We start from the raw sequence: 18,274 nt of genomic DNA on the forward strand, positions 1-18,274 counted from the left end.
GAGAACTCTGCTAGGGGTAACATGAAAAGAAGCAACAGCCATATCACACGTCACTGCATCCCACATTGTCACAGCCCGCTGTGTCAGACACACAAATCAGGCTTGTATCTTTCCACAATATTTATTCAATGGCAAGTTCACAAGCTACATCAACTTCTCGAGTTTAACTCTCCTAATACTCCTGATGTCGTTGTGGCCACTGCTATCGCAGTTCTTTGATTGTAGTCTTAATTATTAGTGTTAACTCTCAGATCACACCTTACCCATTTCACAGTGAGGGACATTGGTTTACAGGATGACCAAGGAAAGGTTAGGAAAGCTACAGGGTTCAAAGAGGCCTTGATAAAACTGAGAATAGAGAGCTGACACAGGGACTGTGCAGGTGCTTAGATAAGATGCTAGCAAAACAAACGCAGGTGCAGAGCTGGCTCAAGACTCAGCTGGCTCGGGGTGATTCTAGAGTGAAATTCAAAGAGACTTTATCAAGGAGGGAGATCACAATGTGTTAAAGACCTAAACACAGATCTGGGAACTCATGGCTCTATCCCATATGTCCATCCTGAGTGGGTTCATGACAGGTTGGTGGGTGCTCCCACATTCCACTGTTGGCTGCTTCTCTTTTTATATGTCCCATGGGAGAGGTTGCGTCATCCACTGGTTTAGCATGTTTGGTGAGAGTTCACAGGCCTGGTTTTTTTCCTCCTGTAGTCTTTTGATGCACCCATATGTTCCTGTGTTAAGCTCATAGGTGTTGGTAATGTTTTGTATGTATAAGTTATTTATCAGTCTGTATATAATGGCTTATTCTGGGCAAACAGTGGCTGCTTACTTTCAAATATAATACTCAGAATCATTCCATCTTAATATTTTCACTCAAAATAGAACAAACTGTTGTGTCTCCTAAGGCAAGACCCAAAAACTACTCTTCCATATAATAGATTGTAACTGTGCAGGACAGTCTAAGCCTTGTATATATTATACTAACTTAAATTTTATGCTTATTTTCCTGTGTTATAAGGATATATATTTGTGGAAGTCAAGGAACATTCTAATCTCTGTGATTTCCAGGGGAGGTTTGAGGAGTTGGTATGACCAAAGCTCAGACTTCAATGAAACCTTTGGGATGTCACTGGATAGGGCTTCATTGTTCAGCCACTCAGATGGCCATTTTCACACCTGTGGAATGGGTCACAACCACTTCCCACCCTTTGTGAGGATAGAGACAATGAATTCAGATACCAGAACTAGCAAGCAATGTAGAAAGCCATCCCCTTCCTTTCTATCTTTTCTCGGTCTCCCCAAAACATTAACCCACAGCATCATCCCCATGAGACCCGGGAAGTAATTGTTACTGCACTTGCTGGGCAGTTTCATTTCTCACTTGGATTGTCTGAAGATTTAGCAAATCCTCCTGAACGTTTTGACCCAAAGGCCTTCTGGTAAATGTGTTATGAAGCCACAGCTAGCCCAGCGTCTGGGGGACTTCCTGAGTCAGTTAGAGGGAATGGCCCTGCAAGAGCTGTCAAAAGCTAGATCTGGGCCCAACAGATCTTTCCCACTTCTATGGAGGATGTCTGTCCTTCTCACACATATAACCCTTGTCAATCAGGATCTGGTTTCTGCAGCAAGACAGAGCGAGGAGTCACCCCACAGGGACAGCCACATGTCCTTCCCCATGTTTCAGAAACTCACAGACCTTCTGTTCATCCTGCCCTAATGATTACTTGGCAAATGCATGCTCCTTCCCATCATGCAACTCACCTGCCTGGATCCAAGTACCATCCCAAATATGTTAAGACCTGGCTCCAAAGTCACTTCTTTAGACCTCATTTCTCACTTAGTTAATTTTATCATTGCTACTCCCCACAGTAACTTTAGGAAGGGTTTCTTTTTTGGCTTATGACTTGGGGGTACAGTCTGTCATGGTGGTAAAATCAAGCCTGCAGGAGCGTGAGGCAGTTGGTCACATTTTGCATCCACAGACGGGAAGCAAAGAGATGAAGTTTGGCAGTTAATCTCTTTCACCTTTTTATTTAGTCCAGGATGACAGCCCAGCAGCTGGTGCTGCCCACACTTATGTGTGCCGTGTAATAGTCTCCTCTGAGATCAAAACATTTCCATCCTGCAGGGGAGCTCTAAGCAGGCAGGTGAACAACAAAAATAGCTCAGGAACTACCTGAAACTGACCAGGTTCACTAGGCCCTTCCCTGCCAGACTAAGGAGAGCCCAGCTGCCAAGAAAATTCTTAAGACAAGTTGAGCTGCCTGCAAGGGGTTTAGAACAACCGAAGCACCTGGAAAGCACACCCTCCAACCTGTAGGCTGTGCAGTGTGCTCTAGGTTTCCCAGCTGTCACTCAGGCTGAGGTGGGCCTTAGTGATGCAGTTGCCTTTGAGTCATTTTTGCTCCTGTAAGTAACCCCTCACCCATATTCTTGTAAGTAACCCCAATAAAACTCACTGGTTCACCAAGTTGGACTATGCTGGTGTTCATATTCTGGTCTTTCATGGGTTCTCTATCTGAGGTGAGAAGATGAGTGTGTTTTGTCTCCCCAAGAAGAGTTTTGTCACACAACAGTTGTCTTTCCTCCTCATCCAAATGTAGAAATGTCTTCACAGCTGTGCCCAGGAGTTTCTTGCCAGAAAGAGAGTCTAGATTTGGTGAGCTGACATGTTAACCATCAGAGTTATTCAGTGGCCATTTTCATACCCCCGACAACAGACATCGACTCCGCCTCTCCTACACTTTGGCTATTCTCAGACCCAAGCCCCACATCTTCTCTACCTTGATGAGCTCTAGGCAGCCAAACGTGTGTGCCTTGGCCCTGTGGCCCTGTGGGCATTGCAAGGCAGTTTAAGACAATTTTAACATTTGATGCTGTGGCACTGAGACAAGTATATCTTAGATCTTAAAAACAAACTTTTCAGTTTTTAGAAAAATTAATTTCCTGGTAATGTATACCATAAGCATAGTAACAGATGTCCCATGGGTACATTAACATGCATACTCATTAACTATATCTAAATTTAATTATCTTTATTTTGCATTCAAATCCAATAGCTCATTCCTGTACCATCGCTGGCCCTTCCTGAGGTCCAGCCTCCAGTTCAGACAAAGCAAGGGACTGGAGGCCAAGGATGAGATGTGGACATCTGTTTAATGTATAGTTTCATGATTTCTTCTATGAATGATATACATTTTTTAAATTTAATGTGTATGAGTGTTTGACCTGCAAGTATGTCTGTGCACTATGTGCATGTCCAGTACCTACAAATCTCAGAAGTGCTCATTGGGTCCCCTGGAAATGGAGTTGTGAGCCCCCATGCGGATGCTGAGAACTGAGCCCAGATCCTCTACAAGAATAGCAAGTGCACTTAACAATCGAGCCATCTTGATGGGTGTGGTGGCACATATCTTTAATCCTATCACTCAGGAGGCAGAGACAGGTGGATCTCTGTGGGTTTGAGGCCAACCTAGTCTACAAAACAAGTCCATGACAGCCAGGGCTGTGTTACACAGAGAAATCCTGCCTCAACCAAAAAACAAACAAACAAATGAAACATTTGAACCACCTCTCCAGCCACTCTCAGTGATAATTTAAAAGTGATGCTGAGCTTAAGTAATGAAATGGATGTCAGTTTTAAAGTGTTTTCAGAATAAAAATAGCCTCATCCACACAGATAAAATGTTTGGAAGATTTTTGTTAATACTTTTTTTTTTTAGAATTTCATATGTGATTACCATATTTACATCATTTCTATCTCTCCTCCCCATATAATTCCTTCTGTCTCAATCTCTTCCACTCCTTCTCAAATTCTTGACCTCTTATTCTTTTTAATCATTGTTTTACACACACACATACATTCACATACACTCATACACGTACACACTCATTCACTCATGTACACACTCAGACACACACACACACACACACACACACACACACACATACACACACACACACGCTTGTGGGATGGGATGTTAGGGGTGATCATGTGGGCTTGGATAACTCATCAGGAAGCTCATGCCTGGAGAAGACTTATTCTCCTCTCATATTCATCAAGGGGTGGGATCTTGTGGGTTCCTCCCCCCATTCTATTCTTATATAACAAAGAAAATGGCTATCTGATAATGACCACCATTTCTTACACTCTCCCTGATGGTGTACTTATTCTGTGAGTCACTGATATCTTAATGATCTCAGTGACTATAAAGTGAGCATGCGCATTGCAGTTAAGGCATGTAGTGGATGTTGCCACTGGGAAATAGTGGCTTTTTCACAGTAACTGAGCTAGTAGAACATTAGTATATTTTATTACCATTAATAAAACAAAGTGTGTAGTGAGGACTACATACTCTGTACAACAAACACCTTTCATTATAAGGACCCCTGGATCAACTGCCAGCCCTATCCTGAAAAGATGACTCTGATGTGTCTTCACAGAGGAAAAAATAGAATTCAAGGCAGATTGAGATACTTGCCTCAAATCCCACCAGTAAGTCATGGAGAGATTGGAGCGCAGCTGTGTCTTCCCTCTGTCTTTCTGCCATGCTAGCTAGACTTCCTGATCAAACCCATGAACTGGAACCAGGCAGAGAAGGTTTCTGTAGTGAATGGAAGCTGGCACATACCTTGCACTGTCTCCAGACTCTTCCTGAAAAAGAACACAAATGCTCTGGCTTCTCCCACGAGCTGCTGGAGTAAGATGGAAGATTGGACATTGCCTCCGTCCTTCTTATAAGCCGACCTGTCTGTGAGGGTCCATGTGCAACTGACTAGAGCATCAGAGAACCCATGAGTATGGCAAGAAAGCAGTTTTATATACACCTACTTCAGATTTTATATATATATATATATATATATATATATATATATAGAGAGAGAGAGAGAGAGAGAGAGAGAGAGAGAGGAGAGAGAGAGAGAGAGAGAGAGAGAGAGAGAGAGGGGGGGGGGGGGGAGAGGAGACCATCCACCAACCACTGCTCCCTGCATGGCTGAAACAATCAGAAGCAAGAAGACTGAAACACATGGGAAGACTTGGGAGGATGTAATTGGTCCCCAGAACTTGTTTGGCAATGGAATCTCCTTCTGTATTCTTCTCCTTGGTAAGTTTTCCACATCTGCCATTTAAATAGAACAGTGCAAATGGTACCATCATTTTTGAGAATGTAAAAGAAGATGGAGAAACAGTTGTCTTCCTGGTCCAACTGCTTGGGTGAGAAATCTGATTCCTGTGTTGAGGAATCAGATGTGCTACTCCATTAACAATAGTCAGAACACCAACCACAGGAGCCATGGGGACCCCAATGATATATTATAAAATATTATTAGAGGACACATTTTACAGTAGATGGAGTTTCATAATTGTTTTTTTTTCTGGATCTGCCTAAGATGTGAAAAAGGCAGGACTGGGATTTCTTCTGTAGCCTTCTGTAGCTTGAACAGGAAGACACTGCCTCGAGGAGCACAAGAAACATGGCTGGCCATTAACAAATGGCACAGCTACATTATATACCCTTGTTGGAGCATAGCTTGCCAGTGGATGGGGTTGTCATGTTGTATGGGATTTGTGGGTAGCACCATCCGAGACTTAGGACTGAGTCTCGGACTGAAAGGTACAAAGAGAAAACCAACAGAGCAATAACATTCAGCTCTTTTCTGAGTGAAGGTGCTACACACCCAGCCCCCTAACCCCCTTCCAGGAGCCACAAGAAAAAATGATAATACAGGGAGCTTCCTTTACTTCACCCCTTTCTTCTGGAGTCTGGTCACCACCTGGACCGTTCTGCCACATGTGTGCAGAGAAAGTTGTACATTTTTCTTGGGAAGCTTGGAAGTTATTGAATCCTTAGGAAAAATCCCCCAATGTTTAGAGGCTAGGGGGAGACACTGAACCCTATTCAGGGAATTGTATAGAAACTTTAAGAGAAATTTTCAGACCTCAGATCTTCTTAATTTCGAGTGAGCTTATCTATTTTTCAAAGGGTTAATAAAACAAAACTCATGCAAGTAGAAAGCAAGCACCAAAGCTCAGCTCAGCTGTTACTGAGGAGGTCACAGGGATGTCCACGGGAATCTGAGGATCCGAGTGTTTATAGACAACTTATCCAAGAGGTGTTAGGAGTAAAATACTGTGTAAGATGAGTAACATTAAAATTCTAGAGGGACTCACAATGGAATCTTTGGGTGTCATTTTTTTTCCTGAGGAGTGGAATTTATCTACATTTTTACTAGCTGATGATCTACAAGCTAGCCTCTGCCGATGAAGCTGTAGAACACACCGGGCTGTCACCAGTCAGTCAGCCAAGGGTGTTAACACGGCCCTGCATGGAAAGCCACTCACCTCAGTCATGTTCTGGTTTAATTGGGTTGCTGTGACAGTACTCTAACCAAGAGCAGCTTCCGGGAGGGAATGATTTATTTCATCGCATTACTTCCAGGGCTTGGACCATCATTGAGGGAAGTCAGGGCAGGAACCCGAAGGCAGTCCTGCTTGCTTTTTTTCCATGAAGTACTTCCTCTAGACAGATAATTCTCTCCCAGGCAAGGAAGTACAGCAGAAACAAACCAGAGAGGAGTGCTGCTTGCTGGCTCCTCACTCAGGGTTTCTACGGTTGTGATGAAACACCATGACCAAAAAGCAAGTTGAGGTGGAAACGGTTTATTTTGCTTATACTTTCACACCTTCGTTCATCATTACAGAAAGTCAGGGCAGAAACCTGGAGGCAGGAGCCGATGCAGAGGCCATGGCAGAGTTTACTGGCTTGCTTCTCATGGCTTGCAGCCTCCATCCCACATGAATCGTTCATTAAGAAAATGCCTTATAGCTGGATCTTATAGAAGCATTTTTTTCAGTCAAGATTTGCTCCTCTCCAGTGCCTCTAGCTGTGTCGAGTTGAACTAGGCATCACACTCCCGATTAGCCAGCCTCCTTACACAGCCCAAGGCTACTGCCTAGGGAGCAGGACCATCCACGGTGGGCTGGGTCTTTCTACATCAGTTAACAGTCAAGACAAGCTCACAGTCATGCTCACAGGCCTATTTGGGAGGGAGCAATCACTCTTTTGAAACTCCCTTCTCAGGTGACTCAAAGCTGAGTCAATTAAATACTTAAAGGTAAATATGGAATCCATATTCAACATTTTTTAATACTATAAAGCTTTCCAAGATCTCCTTTTTGAGATTCTCAGACCAAAGTATATGAGCAAAATCTACATATGACAGATAACAGATCTTACTGATTACACACACACACACACACACACACACACACACGAGAGAGAGAGAGAGAGAGAGAGAGAGAGAGAGAGAGAGAGAGAGAGAACTTAAAAGATGTGAAAATGCACATCTTATAGAATGACTCTCCTGAGTAAGCTTAGATAATATTTGGCCAAGTTATGAAATCTGTCAGTGGGTTGGTGGTATATGTGTAAAGGGCTATTTCTTCCCCTTCCAACCCCGTTGAAAACAGATTCCCTCAGGAAAGCATCATTTTGTTGACCCCCTAGTGAATGCAGGGTTTGTTGTACTGATATTCCTTTAGTCTGTGATTAATACACTGAGCTACACGTGTAAAGGAAAGCATCCCATTCATCTCATGCTTCTTGAAATTGCTCAAAGGGATTGGGTCCTCTTTCACTGAAGAGAGAGAAAAAAAAGTTCGGTTCTAAAACAATTTCCTAACTATTCTTTATTATCTTTCTCTTCTGAAGAAAAGTGTTCCCTCCGAGTCAGGAACCATCGGAGCACTAACTTTAGGAATTACGTTTAGCCTACTCTCCCATGCTGGCCCAGTGAGGAGCCTGGTGAGGGTTACATGTAATAGTAGAACACAAGAATTCTTATTTCCAGTTTGTTTATATGGTGGATTATATTGATGGATTTCCATACATTAAACCATCCCTGCATGCCTGGAATGAAGCCTACCTGGTCATGGTGAATGATATCTTTGATGTGTTCTTGTATTCATTCTGCAAGTATTTTATTGAGTATTTTTGCATCAATGTTCATAAGAGAAATTGGTCTGAAATTCTCTTTCTTTGTTGAGTCTTTGTGAAGTTTAGGTATCAATGTGACTAGGCCTCATAGAATGAATTTGTTAGTGTTCCATCCATTTCTATCTTTTGGAGTAGCTTGAAGAGTATTGGCATTAGCACATCTTTGAAGGTCTGGTAGAATTCTGCACTGAAACCATCTGGCCCTGGGCTTTTTATGTGTGGTATTAGGTGGCCAAAAGCAGGACATGTACCTTCCAGCACCCGGCTCTAGTGACACTGCCGCATCTGTGTCTGTCCAGGGTATACCGTCTTCCTGGCCTGAATCCTACCCGCACCAGAACTGAAAGATGCTCAGTCCTCTCCTCCCTCTCATCTCATTTACTGGATGGACAATTAATATGAGTGATTTGATATTAATTGAGTCTATGAGTCTATGAGCAACCCCGTGAGCAGTCAGACTCACTAGGCATTTCATGTTCTGGTCAGGCTCTCTAGATGCGGCAATCTACAGCCTCTGTGCTCCATGTTCCGATCAGGATCACTAGACTCGGCAATCTACAGCCTCTGCGCTCCATGTTCCGGTCAGGATCACTAGACTCAGCAATCTACAGCCTCTGCACTCCATGCTGTTCTGGGAATGGAAACAGCAGAGCCTACCAGCCAAATATCTTTAGAGCCAGAAGGTTCATATCACAAAGAGATTTCCAAGTCCCGTTTGCATTTGGACTGAAGCACATTAACAAACTAGATTTTGAGGTCTGACTCAAGAATTTTGATGATCTACTACAGCTTGTTATAAAGAGCCTTTTAGCCTTTACTATAATTTAGGGCAAGAACCCCTGAATTGTAGCTTTAAGTCCAAAATCACTGTGCAGAGGAAATGCCCTTCAATCATTTCAGAAAATGTCTTGATTGCTGGAAATACCATCTTACTCATTCCATGTGTTTCTGCATCTCAGTTTGCTTGGCGCCATAAGCCTACCTAATTATACCACAGGGCATCTGTAGATGTATTTCTAACATGGGAAAAAATGTCAATAAATCTAACCAGTCGGCTGGAGATGCCATCACAGCTTCAGGATTTTTTTCCAATCTTAAAAACAAGTTAATAATATTTAAAATGGTTAAATGACCCCTTTCCTGTTTCCAAGCAGAGTCAGAACTTTATTTGTACATAATACTCAGGTCCTGTGAAATCATGCCTGCCCTAGCCTGACATCTTGAAGCCCTTCACTCGAATGGAAACTGATACCTTTAAGGTCATAAAAAGCTCTTCCAGGAGAGAACAACACCAGCATACCCATGATCACTAATGACATCCTTCCAGAAGGTAAGGCATTGGTCAAGGCGGGCATCGGAAGTGTGGGGCAGGGGAGTGCCTCGGTCAGGCTTACAAGAGCCTTCTGATGACTGTTTTATACATTTCTCACATACTTTTGGCTTTGTGGAAACACATCCCTCCTCTTTACATGCACATCTGTTTCCCATGTTAGAACATAAACAGATCCAAAGAGTATGCAGCAGCCCATGTCTGTTTTTCTATGCCTAGGAGACTTGAATGTACTGCTGTCAAATGGACCAATAGAGCAAAAGAGTGTATCCTCTCCTGTGGTAAAAAAATGCCCACACTGTGCTTCCTAAGAATATACAAGTAAGGATGTATAAAATGGCCTTTTCCTTGCTGTGAGGACCTCTGGGTAATGATAACATGTTGTCACATCTAGCCAGGAACAAAGACACAGAAGGGAAGTCAGTAGAAGAATAGTGCTGGAACTGAGTTCTTTAGTTTCTATTCTCTCTCGCATACCCAATGCATGCACAGGTGCACACACACACACACACACACACACACACACACACACACACACACACACACACACCAGCTGTATGTGGAATGCTGTGAACAGATGGCTGAGGAGGGGCATGGGTAGCTTAGACCAAGAGGATTCTGAGAGACTGTGGGGTCTCACAGAAACTCTTCAGAGTGGGTGAGTATTGTGTGACTTGTCACTGCAGACAGGAGACTGATGATAGACTCAAGAAATAACTCCACCCAACTCTATCTTAGTGAAACAAGGAGTTTGTGAGGGTTACCTATCAATGTGTAGGTAAGGGGTTACTAACAGAAACATGGCTGATTCAAAGGCAGCTAAATGACCAAAAAGCTTACTCCTGCATGGAGAATAAATAAATATGAAAACTCTATCACTGGAGATCCCTGTGCAATTTGCCTATAATTTGGTTGATCTGGCCCAGAGGCAGAAGATGGGGGGGGGGGGTTGAATCCACATTCTGTGGAAATTGTTACAGCTTTAATAACCTTGAAGAGGAGCACTGTGCATCTTGTATTTTCAGGAGCCTCCTGAGCCTTGCATTTTGTGTTTGCTTTAGGATTCTCATGACCTTCCCTCTTCCCTTCAGGAGAGAAGCTTTTCAATGGGAGGAAATAGCCTCTGGCTGGATAGGGACAACTCTTGGACTGAAGACCTTCTAAAAGGTAGGCTAAGTAGAGATATCTGAATGGCTAAGTAGAGAATGATGCTCTTCAATTAACAGGTTAGATGGAGCTTGGCCTGGACTTGAAAGGGCTGTGGATGGAGATATATGGATGGAAGGGATGACGGGAGGATAGGGAAGATACTTATATAGTACCGTGAGAGAATTCTAGGTGGAGATGCTTGGATTCTGGGAAAACCCTGCAAATAATCCAGACATTCATTGCCAAGATGTTGTGCTGCTGTAGGATGTGTCTTGTTCTTTTCTGGTCACACATCTCCTTTGAAGAGAAGGTGACTAGGGGTCAAAGGAACCATGTGTACACATCTGGGCTACTTCTGAGAGCACAAGGCAGGGTCTCTTTTGAGTATGCATGTTTGTGTGTGTGTGTGTTTGAATGGGGCAGGTAATGTGCGTTTATGTATGTGTGTACTTATATATGCGTATGTGTGTGTAGGGTGCATTTTAGTATGCGTGTATGTGTGTTCATAATTGTATTTGTGTGGTGTATATCCATATATGTATCTATGTACATGTATACAGAGGCCAGAGGAGGATTTGGGGTATCCTTCTCTATCACTCTCTGCAACATTCCATTGAAGCAGGCTTTCTCACGGAACCTAGAGCTACCTGGCAGCCATCATTCCTTCTGTTTCCAGGCCCCACAGCACTGGGGTTATAGGTGTATGGGGCTATAGTCAGCTTTTACATGGTGCTGGGGATTTGGACTCAGATCCTCATGCTTGTACAGCAAGTTTTCTTACCTAGTGTGACAACTCTCCAGCCAAAAAGAGAGGAATGCTTAAGGATGTTAAATTCTGGCAGCCAAGAGGAGGTCACTTCCTGTTTCTACTTTGTGAGTTTGACCACGGTCTAGTAGTCGCTCACTGGGGTATTCCTTTGTAAGTGTTTTTCTCATATAGTACTGTAATTTTTGGAACCCAAGAAGGGTTGTAGAGATACTATGGACAAAGAGAAGTGTTGGCCTTTGTCTAGAGGGTAGCGGAGTGGTGGTCTTCCTGCGTCTGTCTGTTTATTGTATGATGCTCATAAAATGTCTGTGCACCTAAGCCAGGTAAGGCACTGGGGGCTGGATGTCCTGCTGACTTTGGATGTGACAGGTTGCAGACTTAGAATCTCTGTAATAGTCTTTCCAACTCTCCAGCATCTTGTGATTATTCCAGAAAGGAAACATGATTAAAATCAGAGCAAACACAGCTCAGAATCCCACTTGCTGTCTACTTCTCAAATGACTGAGGAGGGAGGAGAGCCTCTTGATGGCACGTGCCTCTCTCATGCCTTAATGATGACAATGTGACCATGATTATGTTGATAAAACACACCAAGGAGCCAGTTTTGTGTATAGAATAAAATATCCTTCATGGCAATTCTCTCTCCCAGTGTGGATTAATTTGAACTTTGATGTGCTACACAAATTCCTTATCTGTGGAATAGGCCCATGCCTGAGAGCCTAGGAGCTAGATTGAACTAGTTTCTAGCTATCTGCCAGTCTCTGCCAAACTCAAGAACACAGCCTCAATGTCTCCAACAGTAAAACAAGACCTCGGCCATTCTCGGCATCCCTGTGCCTGCTTTTGTGATTTCAATGACTCATGTTTGGCTGTGACTTAAAATCCAAAGCACTGAGGTTGGAGAGATGCTCCGTGGTAAAGAGCACCTATGGCTCCTCCAGGAGATCCACGTTTGATACCCATCACCCACATCATATACAACCTCCTATAATCCCAGCTCCAGGGGCATCTGATTCCTGACTTTTGTAGGTACCTGAACTTCTGTGCATAACACACACACACACACACACACACACACACACACACAGAGAGAGAGAGAGAGAGAGAGAGAGAGAGAGAGAGAGAGAGAATAAAAACAATAAAGATAAATATTAAAACAATAGAGGGCACAGAGGAATTAAGATAATTGAGAAGAGAGATAACTATAGTTATATGATCTCCATTATATTATACAGTAATAATTGCTCTATTTCATTAGTTACATTGTTGTCTGTCTCATCCTGTGCCACTTAATTAACTAAATTATATCATAGGTATAAAGGGATGGAGTAAACAGTACACATGAGGTTCAGCCCTATCTGAAGGTTTAGACATCTAATGAGTGTTAATATGTCTCTCAGAAGTGAAGGGACAGTCTTAACACTGCACCACAGGGCTCCACTCACCCCAGTGCTGAGACTCAGGAAAGCTCAAGGACATTTGGGGCTTATTCTTCCACAAAATGATTCCGACCCCTGTAACTGCCCCTGTTCTTGATATGTAGGAAGTAAAGGCAAGGTGAACAGCCATTGCTTTTGCCTTTAAGAACTTTGGTGACTACTGGGGACACAAAGTTAATAGCACAAAAAGGTATAATTAAGACAGGATAACCATATTACAATCTACAGACCTAAAGAAGTTAAGTAACAAGGAGGACTCTAGGGAGGATGTCTAATGCTCATTCAGAAAGGCACATAGAAGAGACACTGGAAGCTATTGAAGAGAGGGAGCAGGGCAGGAGCCTACTGTAGACATCCTCCGAAAGACTCCACCCAGCAAGGGATCAAAGCAGAGGCTGAGTCTCACAGCCAAACGTTTGGCAGAGCACTGGGTGTCCTATGGAAGAATGGGGGAACAAAAGGACCCAAAAGGGATAGGAGCTCTACAAGAACACCGACAGAGCCAACAAATCTGGGCCCAGTGGGGCTGGCAGAGACCAATGCACCCAACAAGGACCAAGCATCAAGAGGACCTAGGCCCCTGCTCAGATGTAGCCAATAGGCAGCCCAGTCTCCATAGGAGTCCCCTAGTAAGGTGTACAGGAGCTGTCCTTGTCATGGACTTTGTTGCCTGCTCTTTGATTACTTCCCCCCTGGCAGGGTGCCTTACCAGGTCACAGAGGAAGAGGATGGTAGGCTGGGGTCAGTTGATAGGGGAGAAGAACTTCTCCTCTCTGAGGAATAGGGGAGGGGCATAGGGAGGAAGATGGATGGAGGGTGTGGCTGGGAAGAGAAGAGGGAGGGGGCTATGATTGGGATGTAAAGTGAATGAACACTTAAAAATAAATTTAAAATTTAAAAAGAACTTACATATATGCTTTTCCCAAGTGAAATTTTTTAAAAAGATGGAATTCAATTTAAAAAACCTTTCTTTGTGTGTGTAAGGAGTTGTAAAGTCTCTTCTGAAGAGTTCTGTTTGATATAACAACCAAAGTAAAGGAATAAAATTGATGTATGCCAAAATTAAACACCACAAAGCCAAATAACCCAATTGAGAAATGGGTCTCACAACTAAACAGAGAATTCTCAACAAAGGAATATTGAATGGCTGAAAAACACTTAAAGAAATGCTCAACCTCCTTAGTCATCAGGGAAATGCAAATCAAAACAACTCTGAGATTCCATCTTACACCCATTAGAATGGCTAAGATCAAAACTTCAAGCGATACCACATGCTGGCGAGGATGTGGAGAGAGGAACACTCCTTCATTGCTGGTGAGAATGCAAACTAGTACAGCCACTTTGGAAATCTACCTGGCGCTATATCAGAAAACTGGGAATAGGGCTTCCTCAAGACCCAGCTATTCCACTCCTTGGAATATACCCAGAAGATGCTCCAGCACACAACAAGAACATTTGCTCAACCATGTTCATAGCAGCCTTATTCATAATAGCCAGATCATGGAAACAACCTAAGTGTCCCTCAGTAGAAAAATGGATGAAGAAACTGTGGTACATTTACACTATGGAATACTACTCTGCTATTAAAAACAAGAATTTCCTGAAATTTGTGGACAAATGGATTGAACTAGATATGATCATAATGAGTGAGTTAACCCAGAAGCAGAAAGAGTCAAATGGTATATACTCACTTATATCTAGACACTAGCCCAAGGGATATGTCCCATGAAAGTCTTTACTTACCAGGAAAGTGGGACAGAGGGGAGGACATCCTATTGGGACTCTAAGTGAGAGAAGCATGGGAGAATGGGGAAATAGAAGGATCCAGAGGGTCCTAGAAACCTACAAGAAGAACATTATGATAGGCAGATCTGGGCCCAGAGGTCCTGCTCAAACTATGACACCAGCCAAGGACAATATGTGCATAAACTTCAAACCCCTACCCAGATCTAGCCAATGGACAAGACATTGTCCACTGTTGAGTGGAGAGTGGGGTCTGACTTTCGTACAAACTCTAGTGCCCCATTTTTGACCACATCTCCTGGATGGGGAGACCTGGTGGCACTCAGAGGAAAGATAGCAGGTTACCAAGAAGAGACTTGATACCCTATGATCACATACAGGGGGAGGGGAATAAGGGGAAAATGGGAGGGAGGGAGGAGTGGGAGGATGCAAGGGATGGGATAACAATTTAGATGTAATATGAATAAATTAATAAAATATATTTTAAAAATTGATGTATGCCAATAGAATAGGATGTATAAAAGTCCTGGGGCAAGAGGCTACAGGATAGCTGGTGCTCAGTGAATAAGTTTGACTGTACAAGTGTGTGCATGCATTGCATATGTGTGGGGTGGGGGTAGTGACTGCAATAAGCCTGACACTATCTGAATCATAGCTGTGAACATGACTCAGGTTTCTTTTCCTGTCTCAGAGACATCAGAGAACAGGCTAACTCTCTGCTAATGGCTCTGCAGACCATAGCCCCTGCAGAAACCCCTCAACCAGCCTATCATGCACACAGGATATGCCAATTCATGGATGCTTCTCAATGGATGGAGCAATAGATCAATGGATTGATGGATCAATGAGTAGATGGGTGGGTGAATGGATGGGTGGGTAGAAGGATGGATGAGTTCTGGGAAAACAGAAGTTGGAATTTTACTGAATTTTCACATCTCAAGAAATATTATTTCAATGTTTTGATCTTTTTCAACTATCAGAAGTTATAGGAATACTATTTAGCTCAGAGGCTATCTTTTCTAATTATGCCAATGAGCTAAACACATAGCTAGGGGAAATGATGGTAGAGAAGTCTCAATACTAATCTCTAATGGATCATCATCACCTGAGCTCTGCTCTAGCCAAGAGATTATTCCATTAAGGAAAGAATTAACCCTGGCTGACTGAGATATTGGACTGGCATATGGAATTGTTAAAAATTTGAAGGCTTATTTTCAAAAGTGACTCCAGCCAACCTATGTCCAGCAATAAATGAACAGCAATAAATGAAAAAAATGGCCTCTGCTATTGCCCACTAGACTAATTATCCATGCCCAAATTCTGTCAAGCATCTGATATTCTTTAGTGAAGCGTATCAAGTGGTATATAGAACACGGGATGAACTTATATGCTGTTTTTGTTAAGAAAAAGCCAACTTTAAGCAAGAATAGTAAAGATGATCTCTAGATGACATGGAAGACTGAACCCTCCTTGTTATTAAAAATAGAGGGAGGAAGCTATCTTGTGTTGGGGTTTATGCAAATTGTTCTCTGATTCAGTCATTGTGTCTATTGTTCTAGGCTAATAACTGGTCTTTAAAAATTATAAATTAAACTGCTTCACTTTCACTTCTTAGAGTCTCTAGTATTCTTACTATGAAGTGATGGATGGATGGATGGATGGATGGATGGATGGATGGGTGGATGGGTACATGAGTGGATGGATGTCTACATGAGTAAGTGGGTGGGTGGATGGATGGTTGGATGGGTAGATGGATGCATGAGTAGGTGAGTGGAGAGTAGATAATTAAATGGATGGATGCATACATGTGTAAATGAATGTGTGTTGGTGTGTTGGGATAGATGATATACAGATCGATGGAAACATGTGTAAATGGATGTGTGTGGAGCTAGATGAATATACAGATGGATGGATGGGTAAATGGATGGATTTACAGATGAATGAGTGAATGGGCAGTTTCAGGACAGGGGCTTCCTCTGAGTACTGGGATATTATTATGTGTTGACCTAGGAATGGATGTTCTTGTGCTTGCTTATGTGTAGTTCTTCCAGATGCTCAAGTGCAAAGTTGCAAATTGCACAGCTAATTGGGAACACTTGGGGACTTGAGAAAGCAGAGACTAGCCTGGGTGTCATTATGTAGCTTGGTGACATTGAAGAAGGTACAAAAGCAAAACTGTTGGATGGGCTGAGAGAGAGAGAGAGAGAGAGAGAGAGAGAGAGAGAGAGAGAGAGAGAGAGAGAGAGAGAGAGAGAGAGACAGAGACAAAGAGAGTCCAGCAAGCCAGCATATACAAGAGTTACAATTTTATACTTCCAGTGAGAATCTTGTCATGGGTAAATAAGCCTAGCAGTTCCAGCAAAAAGAAAAGAAAACAAACCATTGCTCTTGACGTCTCATTTCTCCCCAGCAAGTGGCAAATAAGAGACTCGACACATAAAAGCAGTTATCAAAGGGCAATATATTACGTCTTCACCATCTGGGATCCAGGAGATGGGGTGACAGATTCCTGTGGGATATTTTAAAAAGAAGGAATCCATCATTTGTGAGCTAGGTTCAGAGGCTCCTTGTCTACCCAGGATCTGGAGGCAGAGCCTCAAGAAAGCCCTGAAGAAAGGGCTGAGGTTTTCCACTAACCAGAGCCACCAGTAAGCGCCTCTCTAAGATATGCTAATTACCCCCTAACATTTGTAAACAAGAGGTTTCCTTGCACACTACAACTTAGCAGACTTCCATAGTTCTTACCACCAGCCCTCCCAGAATGTCTGGTTTCTAAGGGAACCTCAAGGCAAAGGATACTGTTCTCCTTGGAGGGCTGGAGAGATGGCTAAGGAATCAAGAGCACTGGCTGCTTTTCTAGAGGTCATGAGTTCAATTACAAGCAACCACATCATGTCTCACTGTTCTCCCTACAGACCCCGCTCTAGATTCTACCAGTATTGATCAATTGGGATTTTTGGATACCCCAAAATCGAGTGGGAGAGGCAATCTCCCACTCTCTAGCCCAGTTAAGGAGACACTCTTAACTTTCCATGGTGGCTTATTCCACTGTGGTTGACTTCAGGCTAAGGACTCCCAGGACGAAGAGGATAGCTCTGTCATTTATTTACCATCTTTATTCTGTACTGACATGACCCAATCAAATCATGCTTCAACCACAAAAGAATGGCCTGATCATTTTTTAAAAGAAAAAATTTAAAGTAAGTTAATGTTGTGGAATAGAGTTGGTTTCAGTTCAAGAAATTTCTACCCCCAAGGAAGTGTTTTTCTTGGTTGATTGATTTGCTTTGGGAATGAAAGAAAACATCCAGGAAAAGCCAGCACCTAAGACCCACTATCTTCGACCAAAGATGTTATTGACATCCAAAATTAGGAAGTACTCATTAAATATTAAAAGGTATTATCTAATTGCACACTCATTGGCTTATTATGTGCCAGCCACCAGGTTACATATAAAATTCAAACTTTAATCCTAATGTTCACAGATGTAGTAGCTGAGACTCCAAGAAATTTGGTGACTTCTAAAGTATCATCACACAAGAACCAAAAGCCAGTTTTTAAAAATCACTACTTCGAAACCTGTAGCCTTTAAAGACTCCACTGAAAAGTCTTTACAACTCTTAATGAATCAGTAAAGTTGCAAGACAAAGAGTCAACACACTGAAATCAAATGTACTTCTCTACATTAATCATAAATTATGAGAGGCAAGAAATTAAGAAAGCAATCCACTTATAAAATATGTAGGAATAAACATAGCCAAGGAGTTGAAAGATATGTTTACTAGAAATTTTAACACTGGGCAAAGAGCCTAAGAAGAGTAGAGAGTGGAAAGGTGGTCCGTGTTCA

General features: G+C 42.7%; 1 protein-coding gene across 2 annotated transcripts in view; it reads left to right on the forward strand.

Moving 5' to 3' along the window:
- LOC311604088 (uncharacterized protein) overlaps window positions 1–18,274 on the forward strand; it is a 149,706-nt gene that overhangs the window by 12,317 nt on the left and 119,115 nt on the right. For both annotated transcript variants that reach the window (XM_084793616.1, XM_084793617.1), the window contains exons 3-4: window positions 9,183–9,327; window positions 10,419–10,494. In XM_084793616.1, coding sequence (XP_084649742.1) covers window positions 9,310–9,327; window positions 10,419–10,494 — 94 coding nt within the window. In that variant the 5' untranslated portion in view covers window positions 9,183–9,309. The remainder of the gene's footprint in view (window positions 1–9,182; window positions 9,328–10,418; window positions 10,495–18,274) is intronic.

This window comes from Acomys minous (genome assembly GCF_964271855.1).
Source record: "Acomys minous genome assembly, chromosome: 8".
Classification (NCBI taxonomy): domain Eukaryota; kingdom Metazoa; phylum Chordata; class Mammalia; order Rodentia; family Muridae; genus Acomys; species Acomys minous.